Source organism: Anabrus simplex, chromosome X (assembly GCF_040414725.1).
Source record: "Anabrus simplex isolate iqAnaSimp1 chromosome X, ASM4041472v1, whole genome shotgun sequence".
Taxonomy (NCBI): domain Eukaryota; kingdom Metazoa; phylum Arthropoda; class Insecta; order Orthoptera; family Tettigoniidae; genus Anabrus; species Anabrus simplex.
Window position 1 is genome coordinate 157542353 of NC_090279.1, and position 19086 is coordinate 157561438.

At 36.5% G+C, this 19086-nt stretch overlaps 1 protein-coding gene across 1 annotated transcript in view; it reads left to right on the forward strand.

Annotated features, from left to right (window-relative positions):
* Positions 1-19086, forward strand: part of Rbp (RIM-binding protein) — a 388051-nt gene that overhangs the window by 237641 nt on the left and 131324 nt on the right. Inside the window, exons 16-17 of the mRNA XM_068230934.1 lie at positions 705-878; positions 7760-7905. Of these exons, the coding sequence (XP_068087035.1) occupies positions 705-878; positions 7760-7905 (320 nt within the window). The remainder of the gene's footprint in view (positions 1-704; positions 879-7759; positions 7906-19086) is intronic.

A 19086-nucleotide genomic window follows, 5' to 3' on the forward strand; every position in this document is an offset into this window, starting at 1 on the left:
CCCTCCTACTTCGATGCACTGTTCACAACGGTGTAGTAGTGACCTATGGACTCTGTTTAGGATGTGTGATGTGTTGCAAACGACCTGGAAAGCTGCCTGTATTCTTGGTACAAGTTTCTCATCTCTTTCTATGGGGTTTGCATAGCAGTCAATTTGTGCAGAACAAACTGTACACTGCCTACTGGGGCTGGGAAGCGACTCTGCAAAACGAACAAGAAACTTGTGCATTCGCACCGAACATTACCTCTGTCTCCCACTTTCCACTTCCCCTCCCTTCCCTTCCCTCCTCTGACGCACAGCAACAGGCAGCTGTTGGCTCTCTGGCATAGCAAATACGGCAAGTTCATCAGTTTCAGTTGCATGCCCGGAAGTAAGAAAGTAACCTCATTTTCTCGAAAAGAAACATTCTCTTCGCCAATCCAATTGCACCATCGTTCTTAACATAGTACGAGGAGTATCCCCAAATTTTTTGCTGGTATAGTTCAGATACACCCTGTATAATTTTGATGAACAATCAGCAAGTCTGTTCTTGCATATTAAAAAATAACTGTAGAATAGTATTAGATTACATTGATATTTGGTATCTATGACTACAGAACAAGGAAGTGATGATGTATTTAAATGAGTTGTGTGAGCAATGGTGGACCACCAGACTGAACTTGAAGCGAAGAGCACAGTGGGCATCAGAGTCCCCTTGTGTTTAGGGTTGCCAGACCCACCGGTGGATATCCAGGTAGAGCCGGGCCCGCAGGACGGAACGCTTCTCGTCACCTGGCTGCCCGTAGCGCACGGTAACAATGTCAACAATGGAGCCCCTGTCACTGGTTATGCGGTGTATGCAGACGGCAAGAAGGTCACCGACGTTGACAGTCCAACGGGTAAGTACGTACAGCACAGTGTGTTTCTTGCACTGTTGTTTTTGTTTTTGCTGTCAGCTTTTCACTTTTAATGCACTTCACAGTTCACTCCTAACCTTGATACCTGGATTCTAAACCTAATTTTTATGACAAGTGAAATTTCATTTCCTGGACTGAAATTACTGTATTTAGGGTTGGTCTAGCTGCAGGTGCAACTATTCTGTGGACAGTTGTTCTGCTTCCTTTTTTCTCTGCTATTTCTTACCTTAATAAATGCTCCTAATCAACGTAAGACCTGAATAAACATTGATTTTTTCACTAAAATCAGTCCACCATAGTTCCTTTATGAACAAGCAATAATATATTGAATTATAAGTGCAGAAAAGGCTGTATTGCAAAATGAGTATGAGTTTTGTAGTGATCATTTCTGCAAGCATGTTACATACTATTTTTTCTATGAATGTGTCCTAATTTATGATATCAAAGAAAATTTTATACTGGTCAGAATGAGAGTCATTATATTTTATTTCAGACTGCCTTCTACAAAGGTGTATCCAGGGAGGTCGCAAACAACGTGAACCAGGTATAGGAGCGTTATAGTTGGTCATACTGATAGATCATTTGAAAAAAAATCATTCGATACCTCGCAACATTATCATTTTGTCAGCCAATCAGTTTGCTTTGCAGGTCAACTGAAATGGGCTTTGTGAGGCGATGTTGCAAAATCTGCTCGTGGCTTAATACCATATTGACAAGCATGCCAAGAAACAAGTGTCAAACACAAACACACGGTGGGTTTCAACCGGTGTCAGTGTAGCATACTTGCTCACAGGTCCGTGTTTAAAATTCCTCACCAGGCGAAGTGGTGCTCTCAAGCCGGTCTTAAGCCATGTGCAGATTTAGCAACACCAGGTCACAAAGGCCATTTAATTTGCCCAGAAAGTAATCAGATTACCTAACTTCAGTAACCAGTAAAGTGACAACGGCGCGAAATATCAAATTATTATTTTCAAATTATTTATCAGTATGACCAATGCTCATACGCCAGGTTCACGTTGTTTCTGACCACCCTGTATAAGATAAATACACCTTTGCAAAAGGTGGTGGTATCCGAATCATGTTTGTTGTCATGGTTACAGTCCTACACCAAGAAGCCTGCAAAAAACAATTCCCACGCACATTGCAGAAAAACACATTTTTAGTGGGTTTTTTCTGATAGAAATACTATCTTTCTGCAGTTTTATAGAAAAAAGAGATCTTTAATTTAGCATTGCTTAAAAACATCTCAAAATATTTCTCAAATCATTCCACAATAGGGGGAGGCCACTCAAATTGTATGTGCAAGCAGTGCCATAAGAATATTTATTTTATTATCTTGTTCATAGAAGACAGTCTTTCTAATTCTGTAACAGGTTTGCAGATGCAAATTCTGAAAAATTAGGTGGTTGTATGTTCCAATACTGCAGAGGTAGAATTCTAGGTAACATCTTTTTCTTTTCTTTTTTTAATCTATTCAACATTTCAGTCATGAAATCCAACTGCATTGAGTAAATGATTCAATAAACAGATGTGCTAATAAAATGAAACAAAATAATCATTATCATCATCATCATCATCATCAATGCCCCACTCCAGTCACCCGGGTGTGGTTAACAAGCTTCATCCACTCCTTTCTGTCCTTCCACTTTTCCTGCTCCATTGCTTCCGCCACATCAAATCCAGCTTCTCAAATGTCCTTCCAAATCTGATCCATCCACCTTCTTCTCAGTCTTTCAACTGGTCTCTTTCCCTTAACTTCTCTTTCTAATTCCCTTCTTGCTACCTGTTCCTTTCCCATTCTTTTTACATGTCCAAACCATCTGAGTCTTGCTTTCTGTATGTTCTGTACTAATGGTTCTATATTTAGCTCTTCTCTGAACAAAATAATATATATATATATATATATATATATATATATATATATATATATATGTGTGTGTGTGTGTGTGTGTGTGTGTGTGTGTGTGTGTGTGTGTGTGTGTGTGTGTGTGTGTGTGTGTGTGTGTGTGTGTGTGTGTGTGTGTGTGTGTGTGTGTGTGTGTGTGTGTGTGTGTGTGTGTGTGTGTGTGTGTGTGTGTGTGTGTGTGTGTGTGTGTGTGTGTGTGTGTGTGTGTGTGTGTGTGTGTGTGTGTGAATTTATAAATTGTGGTGATTCTCCTTTGTACTCTCAGTGATACTGCTTTATTTTGCTCTTTATGTATGTAAGCGTTTTATTCTGTTATTGTATCCATTATTGTTTAAATATTGGAAAGGAATGTGTAATAGTATAAACACAATGTCAGGTCAGCATGGGGAGAAGGAGTTGTAGAAAAGGAGACAGGAACAAACATGAAAATAAAAAAGAAAATCTCCACATCTTCAAATAGACAGACTCTTCTCTCATCAATCCCAGATTTTCTGCATCCATCTCTTCAAGAGGACAAACTGGGGCAAATATTCATTTATAGGAAGGGGAGTTCGGGATTGGAATAACTTACCAAGGGAGACGTTCAATAAATTTCCAATTTCTTTGAAATCATTTAGGAAAAGGCTAGGAAAGCAACAGATAGGGAATCTGCCACCTGGGCGACTGCCCTAAATGCAGATCAGTATTGATTGATTGATTGATTGATTGATTGATTGATTGATTGATTGATTGATTGATTGATTGATTGATTGATTGATTGATTGATTCTCAGCCCCCAACGAGCTTGTTTCTGCTTCCCTGCTTCATCAGGAGGGTAGGCATCAACTCTCATTGAGGGTCCATCTTGACAGACCTCATCTTGATGTTGGAAGTATAAGTAGTATAAGAAGATAGGATAAACTCATGGGGAAAAAAAGGGAGGGGAAAGGGGGTGGGGGGGCAGGGAGCGGGTGAGTTGTCCATGCGTTTAGATGTGCAAAGCTGTGAGTTTGCATTCAGGAGATAGTAAGTTCGAACTCCACTGTCGGCAGCACTGAATATGGTTTTCCATGGTTCCCCATTTTCACTCCAGGCAAACGCTGGGGCTGTACCTAAATTAAGGCCACAGATGCTTCCTTCCCACTCCTAGCCCTTTCTTCTCCATTGTTGCCATAAGACCTATCTGTGTCTGTGTGACATAAAGGCAATTGTAAAAATAAAAAAAATAAAATAAAAAAGAGAGAGAAGGGAAGGGACAGAAATAAAAAGATAAATACAGGTGGTTAATGACTAGGATCACAGAACAAATGAGTGGGTGCTCGTAAAAACAGACTAATCATTATTTTTACAGAAATTGAGTTATGTTGTGCCATCTATGGAGGAAGATGTGAACTATCTTCTATGAAATGGGCTAACATCAGAGAGGCTTATTTAACTAAGGAGAGGACTTTGAGTTTATGCTATTTTGAAATCATGAATAATTTAATTGCAAAAATGGGCCAAGAAAAAGGTTCCTGTTTTGCTCAAAATAAGAACATAAATCTTCTGAGTTAATGGTCATATTTAGTGCGGAAAGTTTGACATAATAGAGCATAAGTATTTAGTTTCTGGCCATACCTACCTCCCTTGTGACTGGGACTTCAGTGTAATAGAAAAAAAAGAAATGGTCTGTTTCTTACCTTTTTACTGCGTGATGAGTGGGTGGACTTGGTAAAAAGGGAGAGAGTTAAGGAGCCATTCCATGTAACAAAAATGATGAGTGAATGTTTATAAGTACTGATCAATTGTTAGAAAATGGTATCCAACAGTAAACAAAAAGTTTTACTAAGTAAAGTATCTATGGTAATGATAAAAAAGGATGAACCTTTGAATTATTTCTTTAAATATTCCTATGGGTGCATTGAAGAATATGATGCAGTGGATATTTCAAGAAAAACAAAAAGTAGATTGACCATCTCTTGGCAACATTGTGCTGCCAAGAAACTATAATGGCAAAAGACCCATAACTGCAGCCAAGTTAAAGGATTTGTTAGAACTCTTAGAATATATTCCTCCCCGATACCCCCACTTTTATAGGGAATTGATCCAAAATAATTCCCCTCAGACGACAGAGGAACCATTGTTCAGTGCTTTAGATTATTATGATTAATGTAGGCCCTAATGTTTCGATTGGATATGTCGCATATAATATTTGCAAGTTAGTGACCAAAATTATAGCTCGCCTGGTGGCCATAAACATTAAGGCGCTGAAGTCTAAACCGTCTGACACCGAGTCCTGTTGGTCGAAAAAATGTTCATCATCAGAATGTTGGTCGGCAGGGTAGGGGAGGTAGTAGTATACAATTTCTAATCACTAGATTGTCTGCCAAAAGCCTGAATTAAATTCCAAACCTGTCCGCAGTGTTCATATGGAGTGAGGACATATGACGCTGTTAATGGTGATTCGTCCATCGGATGGGGATGTTAAGCCTTGAGCAAACCCCTTGGTGCTATTCGACAGGAGTAGGCTATGTGCCGGCACTGAGTTTCACCCCCTCCCTACTATCATATATTATGTAATTAATTTCATCTCATTAACTACTCTGATGAGGTTGAAGTCAGGAAGGGCATCCAGTCATAAAAACCCACCACGACAGATGCATCTCACCTCATACCCGACCCCATAGGGAAACGGGACAAGGATTGGACAAAGAGTGATCAAAATTATGTTAAATTGATAGACAGTAGGTTCTATAACAAGAATAAATACAGAAAAGAACAATTTTATTTTGTTAATACATATATATCTTTTTACCCTAACACAAAGGTCCTTTTTTTCTCAGCTTTACCTAAATGATGGTTAGCCCATTTTTGCGAGCACCCTCTCAAATACAAATGGAGAAAAGGATTCCAATTAACTCATCAAAAACTGAGAAGAGATGGATCTAGAAGAACTGGGATTGATGAGGGAAGAGCCCATCTGTTCGAGGACAGCAGTGTATGGTGGTCTTGAGATTGTTCTACTCCTTCTGTGTTTTCATGTTGTTGTTTTCTTTGTCTTTTTTCTGTTGCTCCCTCTTCCCTCACTGGCCTGTTTTTATATTTGTTCTACTCCTGTTCCTATCTTTCTATAAATATGACCCCTTTATAATTTATTTGCCTACCTTTTTACAGAAATTGGGCATCATAACTTATATGTTTACTAGTAAATCATTAATAATAATAATAATAATAATAATAATAATAATAATAATAATAATAATAATAATAATAATAATCCCGGTCTAAAAAGCCAAGAATAACAGCCAAGAGGATTTGTCGTGATTAATACAACTTCCCCCACAGGAGGCTGTCACAAGGACAAAGTATGTGGACTACACAGTATTTTGTCTTCTAAGTTATTGGTGAGTTTGCTAGTGTGCCAGATAGAAATAACCATTACAAGGCTCAGGAATATATTTGGAATGTGGCATGAGGTGTGGTTCTTCAAATGTTATATAGACGATTGCGGATTATGGTTATTGAACCTCGTATTGCAGAAATAGTGATGTTGTGAAGTCACATCCGGTTGAGACAGAGAGAATCCCATAGCTGTACAAGAAATTTAGGGATTGTGCCTCCCGTAGCTGTCCTTGTGGTAGCATTCAAATGTTGTAGGAAGATGTCTAAATAAAAAAAACGATAATCATGTAGTTCATTTAACATATTTCTCGTGAGGTACGCTTCATTGTAATAGTAACACATAAACTGGGAAGTAATTCAATTCAGTATATTTCGCTTTTATGTTTAATGCAGTAAGAGTAGTTCTCAGTCAGTCCTTGGTTAGTTCCTGGTGGAGATATGGATGCCCAGACAATGAAACATGAAACCCTTTCTCACATTCAAGGGCAATGTGACCATTGTCTATTACTCAGAAATGCTCTAATATATTAAGGACACTAATTGCTATACCATTGAAAGACAAATCATGAGAAGTTGAAGAAAGTATCCTATATTGCAACAAACAGCTCTACTAAACACATACGCATCTGGGCGTACTAAAATTTCTACTGGAATGGATATTGTGGCTGAGTTAATTTAATTTTGTCTGGTGACACTGAGTGTACCATTGGAGATCTGTAACCTGCCAGCAACAATGACAGCAAGTGACAAGATTTTTGAACGTCCTTCACAAATCAACTGTGTCAGCTGGGATTGAATCTGGGAATTGGAGGTCATGAGTTGGACACTCTACCACTGATCTACCAAGGCAGCTATGAAAGACATAACATTGAAAGACTCCCTCAGCCTACCAAACGTAATGCCATTGGAGTTGAAGTGTATGATAGTTGTTCAAGTGAGTTTGAATAGGAAAGATGAAATCAAGCAGACTGACTCACTTAATGGAACTAATTGACATCTCCTAAGGGATTTCAATCAGCCTATAAATGTGAAGTGCAAGTTACTCTGTACAGGCAACACCACTAAATATGTCTGGCTTCATGGCTAAATAGTTAGCCTGCCGGCCTTTGGCCCAAGGGACCATGGGTTTGATTCCCGGCTGAGTCAGAGATTTTAATCTTTATTGTTTAATTCCAGTGGTTCAGGGGATGGGTGTGTGTATGTGTGTGACGTCTTCATCATTAGAATTCATAATAGGTAGGGCCCTCATTCTCTCAGACGTGAAGATCACCTATCAGGCACCAACTCGAAAGACCTAACCAGGCCACTCTGGAGGCCATATGTCATGAATTAATCATCCACTAAATATGGCTTCTTAACAGTAAAAATAGCATGGCTATATTAGTTATATTAAGTCCTTGTGTCAACTCAAGATCCACGATTGTCAGAAAATAAGGTGATGTCCAGAAATCAGTTTAAAATACATGCAATGTTTTCATAATATTGTATGATATATCAGTTGTTATATCTGAAATTGTACTCAGACAGATCCAGGGGACCATACTCATGTTCTCTGACAGTTGATGAGATATCTAAACGAATACTTGAACTGTTCCAGGGGACCATGCTCTTATTGATATCAACAAGTTGCTGGGACTGAACCCTAAACAGGTTACGGTACGGACAAAGTCCCGTGACAGTCAGTCGTCTGACAGCACACCGACGGCCATCCCATCCAACGCACTGAAGGGAAAAATGTCAAAGGTGAGTGATTTTAGGATCAAAATATTTCAAAATAATGTCATGGTTCACAAACTTGTAAATATTGATGTTCAATTTTATAGAACATAATTACAGTAGATGTCCATTATATCAAGAATTTATAATGGTGAAAAATCTACTCGCTATAGTGGATTGACGTTGTATCCAATTTTTTGAGTCAGATAAAATCCACACACATACTGTATGAAACGGCAATCAGTTTGTTCAAAACTTGCACTTTCTCAGATGATTTCCTCATTAGTTATTTTCCTAATTACGATACTATGCGTCTATTCAGTTTCATTTTTAAAAATTGTAATAGTACCAGTCCAGAGGCTTCTGTGGAAAATGTTTTGGTTTTCTTATTCAAACAATGCTGCCTAACCTTAACCATATATGTATAATGAAAACATATTTTGACCGCCAGTAGAGTAATAATAAATACTCTTTTTGCTATAAATGTACATGGAAATTACCTTTCCAGAATGTAACCAGACAAAAGAAAATATAAACTAACCTCTGAAATTGGTTGTCCATTCTGCCGTATCTCAAGGTGTTTCACATTCTTACTTAATTTCAGTACATAGCATTAAAATTAAGCGATCATTTACTTCAGCCTTTATTTCTAACAAGTTAACAACTGTTGTCGGCCACATTTTTTATGCATTTATTACAAGAACATGTTTTCCTCTTTCATTTTGAATTTTGTTTACACTACACCAGTCGATGGGTATTACTAATTGACTCCTAACATCGCCTTTGAATGTTGACAAGAGAGATCACAAGTGCATTTAGTAAGAAAACTATACCAAAGATGATCAGTAGCATTCAGTATAATCGCTGGAATGCATAAATATCAATAATGGAAAAAATAATGCACGCTTAATCACTCTTAATAGAGGATGCATCAGTGATAGGGTTCTCACTGTAACCGAAGGACAATACACAGTTTAATATAGAAATTTTCAAGGGACATAAATAAAAAAGGCTTGCCATTGATGCTTTCACGGCCTGTACTTATAGACATGCTTTACAAGGTTGGAAAAGGAAAAGAATTGTAGTCTTTGCAATATTAATACTACTGGAACTGGCAGATTAGAATAACTGACCAAGAGAGGTTGCATGGGAGCATGACACATGTAAGTAGAAACAAAACCAGATCAATTGGAACCCCATAACTGTGACACATGACTGTCACCCTATAAGAGTTGATAACACCACTCTAATATAATCTATTAGCTTCATGTCCATATTGATAGATACTATAACATAAAAGTAATTGAGAAGTCTCCACCTTATCAATACATTAATTTATTTACTAAAGTAGTAAATTCTGTCAGTACCGGTTTTGATCCCTAGGGGATCATCCTCAGCTGACACACAAAAAGATTTATATAATTACAAAAACATCACATATGGGAGATTGTACCTTCATTAATAGTCCAATTGAATCAGACATTGAAAGATTGTTTGTTGATATATTAGTGGATTCATCTATTGGCTTAAAAATACCATTGAGTGAGGTATATAACTTTGTTATGTCTAGGTTATTGAACATCAAGTGGATTTTACACTTGTTCACATTAATTATAAAACTGAGATAAAGTATACACTTATATACACTAGTGTTTGTAATTGATGTACAGGCTTAAAAATCTATAGTATTGAGGCATATTGTTTCATTGTATCTAATCTAAAAACACCAAGTAAGTTTTTACATTTCTTGCATTAATTCTGGGACGTTACATTTTTGTAAAACTAGTCCAATTGGACCAGGAGTTAAAAATACTTATTAAAATAGAAAGGATTCTGAATTTAAAATTCCTTGTTGTATGATATATGTTGCCTCGTGTACCTATTTTTAACGTAAAATGGGGTTTACACTTGTTTACATTAGTATTATAAAATATGTATCAACATTATCGTCTTATAGTGTACAACATAAAAAGTTTTGATCCGACATAGCAAGCTGGTTAAAAATATTTGTAAACCAGGTGAAATAGTAACAAATGGAATAGGTACAATTCCTTATTCTAATTTTCACTGTTTACATTACTACACTGCACTGGTGAATTAGTAAGTATATTGTAAGTCGAAGCTTATGTTGCTTTATCATTAGTTGCGATTTTCATGGATTGTTGCTAGTGATGAAATTATCTTGCTTTGTAAATATCATTGAAGAGTTACATATGCCGTCACTGAGTCAAATGGTGACTGTTATGATTTGAGTTGCATTTGATGTGTCGTGCATCTTGAAAGAAGTTTAAATTGAGAATATGCGTTTATAGTGGTGATAGCGTGGAGGCTTCTTATATGTTGTAGAATGTATGTGTATGTTGAGTGCTGGTGCTATGTGCTCTGTGCGGCTGCCTGTCGAGATCTATACCTATTCCATTTGTTACTATTTCACCTGGTTTACAAATATTTTTAACCGGCTTGCTATGTCGGATCAAAACTTTTTATGTTGTACACTATAAGACGATAATGTTGATACATATTTTATAATACTAATGTAAACAAGTGTAAACCCCATTTTACGTTAAAAATAGGTACACGAGGCAACATATATCATACAACAAGGAATTTTAAATTCAGAATCCTTTCTATTTTAATAAGTATTTTTAACTCCTGGTCCAATTGGACTAGTTTTACAAAAATGTAACGTCCCAGAATTAATGCAAGAAATGTAAAAACTTACTTGGTGTTTTTAGATTAGATACAATGAAACAATATGCCTCAATACTATAGATTTTTAAGCCTGTACATCAATTACAAACACTAGTGTATATAAGTGTATACTTTATCTCAGTTTTATAATTAATGTGAACAAGTGTAAAATCCACTTGATGTTCAATAACCTAGACATAACAAAGTTATATACCTCACTCAATGGTATTTTTAAGCCAATAGATGAATCCACTAATATATCAACAAACAATCTTTCAATGTCTGATTCAATTGGACTATTAATGAAGGTACAACCTCCCATATGTGATGTTTTTGTAATTATATAAATCTTTTTGTGTGTCAGCTGAGGATGATCCCCTAGGGATCGAAACCAGTACTGACAGAATTTACTACTTTAGTAAATAAATTAATGTATGGATAAGGTGGAGACTTCTCAATTACTTTTATGTTGTAACACCACTCTAATTCGTTAAAAACTATAATATCGAAACTGACATGTGAAATGAGCAGGAATGTGTGGTAAGATATGATAAACGGAATGTGTGAGTCTGGAAAATGGTGGTAAAAGACAGGGAAGCAATGAAAACCATGACAGTGCAACAAAAAAGAGAATGGCTTGTCAAGGAGATATTTTGCTTCTGCTAGCTTTCTTACTTGAGCATTTATGATTCTACTTTGTGGACTTTTTAGTCTTCCATTCCTGTACTCTCATCTTTTGTCTCTTAAGTGTGTTGTTCTGTATACTTACTTTTACCACCTGTTCCTGGCTTTCTCTTTATTTTCCTTTACCATTTCACATTTTTCAAACTTTTTCATTTCTCCGACGCCATCACGCTTCTTCACTCTACATGAACCAAACATATTTCTCCTGCCAATTTTAATACCATATCTCTGTGATAAAGAAAGCCTACCTGGTGGCCATGATCATTAAGGTGTTGAAGTCTAAACTGTCTGACACCATGGTTAGCTGGTTCGAGTCCCGTTGGTTGAATTAATTTTCACCATCAGAATGTTGTCCGGCAGGTTAGTGGGGGTTGTGGTATATAATTGCTAATCACTAGATTGCATGCCAAAAGCATGGATTAAATTCCAAACCTCTCTGCAGTGCTCATGTGGAGTGAGGGCACATAACACTGTTGATGGTGATTAGACCATCGGACGGGAACGTAAAGCCTTGAGCTTGGTGCTATTTGACAGGAGTAGGCTATGTGCTGGCACTGGATTTCACCCTCTCCCTTCCTACTATCATATATCATATTTTGTCTAGTTAACTCCTTTGATGAGGTCGATGTCAGGAAGGGCATCTGGTGATAAAAACCCGCCCTAACAGATTCATCTTACCTCATACCCGACCCCATAGAAACGGGACAAGGATTGAACAAACAAACATCACTGTGATAAAGAAATAGAACTAGAAGTTTCAACTTTTACAACCTCGTAAGACATCTACTTTGAGATAACAAAGTGCTCATGAGATCCAAAATGACTCTGCATAAGTCATACTATGTGTCCATTCTGATGTACAGTCTAGAAACATCTACACTAAAAAAGAGAGAAGTTAGTAAACTGCAAGCATGTGAAATGAAGTTTCTACGAACTACCCTCCAAAAAACACGCAAGGACCATGTAAGGACGATGACATCAAAATGGAACTGGAAGTTCTTCCCTATCCCATTGTTGCCATAAGACCTATTTGTGTCGGCGCAACATTAAGCAAAACTTGTAAGCAAAAATCCTAACATGGTATGGCACAAGAACACCACCATGTGCTTTGTTACAGCAGACTACACCAGGTGAGAGAGGATGTTGAGAGAATTGGTAGTCTTTGGTGATAGAGGAGGCATTTCTGGACAGACAACGATGATGATGATGATGATGATGATGATGATGATGATCTCTTCGATAAGAAAAGAGTAGGTAAAAAGAAGAAAGTAGGTATGCATGAAAGGATAAAGCAAATGCAGGATTCTGGTAGAGCACTAGAAATATTAAAAAATGAAATCATACACTAGAATTTGAAAAATAAATAGAAAGGAACAAACAAGTGTCAAATCAAGTCATATATTGGGTGATAGGGACATGAAGATAGGAAGCATAAACAAGCTAGCCAAGACTAAGAAGAAACGGATGTAGAAGAACTGGGATTGATGAGTGAGATTGTCCTTGTCCTTTTGTGTTGGTCCTATCGTGTGGTCATGTTCCTTGTGTACAGAATAGGAAAAAGAAGCTTTAACAAAGAAAGGCTGCTGATTAACAGGAGAAGAGGCTTAAAACAGAGAAAAAACTGGCTATATATTATATGCACAAAGTCTTGCTGTATGGATCTGAAATGAAAATCCTCAGCCCGTTTCCAGTCGTTCGGCCGGGTCAGGAATGGAATGAATGAAGCCCCCAAATAGCGGCGAGGATAGGAATTGTGCTGGCTGACAAAGCCTGTCACGCACCTGTGGGGCAATGATTAATGAAGTGACCGAGCTCGATAGCTGCAGTCGCTTAAGTGCGGCCAGTATCCAGTATTCGGGAGATAGTAGGTTCGAACCCCACTGTCGGCAGCCCTGAAAATGGTTTTCCGTGGTTTCCCATTTTTTTTTTTTTTTTTTTTTTTTTTTTTTTTTTTTTTTTGCTAGGGGCTTTACGTCGCACCGACACAGATAGGTCTTATGGCGACGAGTTTCCCATTTTAACACCAGGGAAATGCTGGGGCTGTACCTTAATTAAGGCCACGGCCGCTTCCTTCCCACTCCTAGCCCTTCCCTGTCCCATCGTCGCCATAAGACATATCTGTGTCGGTGCGACGTAAAGCAAATAGAAAAAAAAAAAAAAAAAAAAAATTAATGAAGTGATATTGAAGTGTGTTGCTGGAATTAAAGGTGGCAGGGAAAACTGGAGTTCCCGGAGAAAAACCTGTCCTACAGCCGCTTTGTCCAGCAGAAATCTCACATGGAATTACCAGGATTTGAACCATGGAACCCAGCAGTGAGAGGCCGGCTCGCTGCCACCTGAGCCAAGGAGGCTCTTGGATTTGAAATGTGAACCATAAAATAACTGTACATTTTATTATAAGTTCTTCCTTCACTCAGAGGCTGCCTGAAGACAAAGAATACACAATACAGTGAATTATTCTTCTTGTTTCCGAATTTGGCCGCCTATGGACCGCATTGAACTTACGGCTTTATCTTCTTCTCCTCCCAGAACCTCTTCATCCTTTCACTTCTGATCTTCCTTTCTTTCTCAGATATGATGAGTTTGCGTCTACATTTTGGTGGTTTCTCCTGGAATGTTTTGATGCTGTCGACTCGGCTTCTAAATTCTTTTCTGTTGTGAATCATATCCATTGTAAGTCCAACAATACAGTGAATATTGATGTAAAAAATAAATAGTTTGTAAAGAACTCTAAAAATTAAAAATGTTTGTGAAGTTAGATTGACAAATTTAAACAATACTGAAAAACAAATTAATTAAAAGCTACAAAAACATTTTAAATATTTGAAAAGATTTGTGAACAACTTGAGAAATAATTCCTACCAAACTTAAAATATAAGTATGATTGAGACATGAGGTGGTCAGTTGATCTTAATTCCATGAGTACAGGTGATGTCACAATATGAGGATAGACCCCCCGAGAGCTTTAAGTTCCCAGTCCATGAGTTCATCAGTGCTGATTCCCAATACTCTCATAATTTCCATCATCCTTTTGGGGGTCATCCGCCTGGCACCGATCATAAGAGCCATCACTTGAATATCATCTAGCTAGTATTTTTTTGTGTAATATGGCACTGTCGGCAAATATATACATTTATTTTTGACTGCTTACAGAAAGAATATGTGAAGGAAAAAATAAAGGTGGACAAAGATGAATGCGATTCATGTATGACTTATCAAAAGAATCTTAGAGAAAAACCACATGGAGACAGCATTCTGTACTTGCATAACACTTCTAATGGAATTATAGTTGATGACAAATCACAGGATGGTGTCTTACAAGAAATTTCTTCTGTGCCATAATTTTGAGTTGTGTATTGATTCTTACTTTGATGAGATCTGTCTGTGGTTATTTTTAGTCAAGACAGTAATATGTTTATTTACATATGATTACCATGGCAACCTCTGCTGCTGTGCTTGTCAACTGCTTTAGGACAGACAGAGGTAACTTCCCTCACTGATCTCTGTTTAATATTAGGATTTCTGTTACATTGTTAAGAAACTTGCCTGTCTTCTTTTACAGCATTAAACCAGATTCTGACATAACTAGGAAAATAAGAAAAGATTTTTACCAAGAATTAAATTGCACAGTTCTAAATAACTTGAACTTTGTAATTATCCTGAAAGTAAATTATAATGTGTTATAACCTTGGGTTGGTAATTAAATTAATAATAATAATGATAGATGGCATAATAACATGATCATATAATAACTTAAACATATTTATGCATATAAATAAATAAATAAAACAATTTTACTTTACTTATGAGTATCTGTAAACACTCATCAGAGCAGAAAATGACATTTGCTGAACAAAACTAAACCCCATGGCACAACAAACCACAGAACGGAACAAGTGATTGTGCAGTTTGGTCACGCAGCCATCAACTTGCATTCGGGAGATAGTGGGTTCAAACCACCCCACTGTCGGCAGTCCTGAAAAGGGTTTTCTGTGGTTTCCTATTTTCACACCAGGCAAAACCTTAATTAAGGCCACGGTCACTTCGTTCTTACTCCTAACCCTTTACTATTCCATTGTCGCCGTAAGACGTGTCTGTGTTGGTGCAACGTAAAAACATATAAAAATAGAAAGCTCACACTGAAGTCCATAGTCTAATGACTGATGGCAATGGTGGGGGTCAAAACTCAACAAAGCTCTGTTTTAAATATGGATATATATTGCTATAGCGGAGCCTCCGTGGCTCAGGCGGCAGCACGCTGGCCTCTCACCGCTGGGTTCCATAGTTCAAATCCCAGTCACTCCATGTGAGATTTGTGCTGGTCAAAGCAGAGGTGGGACAGGTTTTTCTCCAGATACTCTGGTTTTCCCTGTCATCTTTCATTCCAGCAACACTCTCCAATATAATTTCATTTCATCTGTCAGTCATTAATCATTGCCCCAGAGGAGTACGATAGGCTTCGGCAGCCGGCACAATTCCTGTCCTCGCCGCTAGGTGGGAGCATGATTCATTCCATTCCTGACCCAGTCAAATGACTGGAAACAGGTTGTGGATTTTCATTCATTGCTATAGCATCGTGCATAACAAGTAGTAAAATAGATATAAATTACTACAGTACATCTTACGCCTTAGGAGCTCAAGGGGCTTTTTCTTGATTCAATGCTCAGAAACCATTGCTACATTTACAGTATAACACTTGTAATATATGGACATTATTAGAATAATGTAACTGACAAATTTATCATTGTAAGCTGAAATTATACATTTCATTGTTTTGTTATGCTTTGTCCATTGTGGCAACCTTCATCTCATCCTCTTTTCTAACCATAACTCCTAGGGTTCAGCTAAATTCTTCCATACAAAGTTATCTATGACTTGGTATCTTTTGTGAGCTTTATGGAAACTGTTTAAATAATCCAAAGACTTTTTTCAGAAAGAAAAAAAGATGTGCTAAAAGATCTTTTTTGAGACTATCCCCTCCACATAGCCATGAAGCAGTCTGATATGAATTTTGAAATATTGAAGAATAGAATTGCCATTAAATGAAAACACAAACATTTATTTGGTGTTTCACTGGAAAGCAAAATGGGCCATCCTCAACATACAACTGTGCCCAGGTGTACAAATGCAATTAAATGGCAGATTTTGGAATTTTTTTCATTAATTTTCCGGCATCTGAGTGTACAGCTGTGGCAGGTTGTTCTGCTATTGACAGGTGCAGTCAAATTTTGAGCATATACTTGTCCATTGAAGAATTCTGCTGTTGGTATTTAGTGCAGGAACTGCTAATAAAAATTCTGATTCATGAAGGTGTGTCACAAGATAGTCATAACCAGTACCGTAAAGTGGGGTAACTTCGGCCATACAGGGTAGCTTCGGCCACTGACGAATAGCAACAATTATTTTCTCCTGCCTCCTATACTGAAAAAGATGAACCACTTGCAACAACTAAAATGCACATACAATAGAATGCTCTATCAACACTTGGTAGTCCAAAGAACGTTGGCAGGCTCGTTGTTGAGTCAGTCGATTTTTTTTGCAGCCCCGACTGTTGTCTTGTCTGATAACAGCAGAAAACAAACTGTTCTCTATCCCCAGCATTTGATTCTCCATTCCAGTGGTTTAGGGGTCAGAATGTAAGTATGCCTGGTAACTGATCAACACAATTTGATGCATTTTATTCAAATAGCTTTTTCAGGGAATAGTTTTGTGATAAAAGTTGTCCTCTTCTAGGGTAACTTCAGCCATGCCAAGAACATACAGGAAAACATTACGCAGCCGCGGGTATTGTAATTACAATCCTGTTTACTTCAAGAACACTTTAGAAGAGATTAGTAAAGGCACAATAACAATAAATGGGGAAGTTTATCCCGATAGGGAGGGAAAAGACAGTTCCCATTTTCTATGATAAATAGACGGATATCATTTAACATGGATGATACACATTTAAGAACTTGATTGACAGTCGAGATATATTCTAATTCAGAAGGCAGTGTATTATGAGGACAGTCTAGAAGATTGCTTCTTTTCCAACCTCCTTTTCTCTCCATACAATTGGGTTTTATGATTTTTGTACCTTTTATTTATTATCTTTTGTACCATTACAAATATTTATGCAATGCAACATGTAATTTGTAATATCATACTATGCTTGTACACTTAGGCTAAATAAAATAGTTTCTTCTTTGGGGAAAATGTGAATTTGATCACTATACATCTGTTTCACCACGAATTGTTTTAATTTATTTGTGATTGTTGATACTGGGTGTTCTGCACGTTTTTAAAAGAACATTTGTTTCTTGAGTTATTTTTATGGCAGCCAAAGTTACCCCAATACATGGGGTAACTCTGACCACTCTTTCGATAATCATAATTCATTACTGAATAAGAATTAGAATTATGTTCATAATTAAAAATGAAGAACAAGCATGGCAGAACTTACATTATATTTTTCAGAAAATTCAAGGGAATATTTCACATTTTAATTTTAAAAATATACGAGAAAGTGGCCGAGGTTACCCCAATTTACAGTATTTTTATGAAAATTTGCCTCTGCTTCTTTTCTTGATTTACTTTTATTTATTTTCCAAGAGGATATATATTTTACCACTCTTTTAGTTGAATCCTTCTTGTGTTTTGAGCTTGACAAGTCTTTTGACATTCTTATTAACTTGGTGACGTTGGTGTGGTCCTTTCTTTGTCAGCCGGTCAGTTGCTTCCATTTCCAGTTAGTCCTACGTGTAATATATCAAATTGTTGTTTTTTTATTTACATACAGTAGAACCCCATTTATCCAAAATAAAGGGTTGATGCATTTTTTCGGATGACACATGGTAAATATTTTCGGAAGTTAAATGTCGAAATAAAAATGCATAAACTCTGTTAAGCAAAGGTGCATACTGTCTATTAACATTAAAATGTTTACATTATGTCACTGATTGTATAAAATCAGTGATTTTCTTCTGAATTTTCTTGGTGCAGCGCTGTCATGCAGCTATGTCGCGCCACTGTTTAATCAACAATACTGTACATCAGCTGGTGTAGATTCATTGCTTTGTTCAACAAAGCGAAAAGCGATCTGAAATAATGAAACATTTTTTTGTTACTATTGAGCTGACTACTGTATACAGTAATTGTATTACAATACTGTAATTATAGCGTGTGGTACTACTGTATTTTAATAAAAATTCGAAATCAATCTTACCTCCAATGCATCCATCATGTAATGTTAACTCGATTCTCAGAACTACTATTGTCAAGGTCGGTGTCGTCTGCATAATCTTCTTGTCGAATAATACAGTAATAATAATAATTATTATATTATAATTATATTATATTATATTATAATTATTATCCACACGGCAAACTTGCCTTGTCATACCGAGTGTAACAGCCTGCCTGCGTATTGGCGGGAAGTTATATAATAATAATAATAATAATAATAATAATAATAATAATAATAATAATAATAATAATAATAATAATAATAATAATAATAATAATAATAATAATAAAATTAATTTAATAATTTAATTTAATAAATTAATTTATTGTTGTTATTATTATTATTATTATTATTATTATTATTATTATTATTATTATTATTATTATTATTATTATTATTATTATTATTATTATTATTATTATTATTATTATTATTATTATTATTATTATTATTATTATTATTATTATTGCTGCTGCTTGTTCAAGAAAAAATGTATAATGGAACAAACTAGAGGGTAAGAAACTGTTTTGTTTTATGCTACACATGTATTCTGGCATAAGTCAAAATATAAAAATAGGGTTCGCCTAGTAGCTATCAGCACATATAGT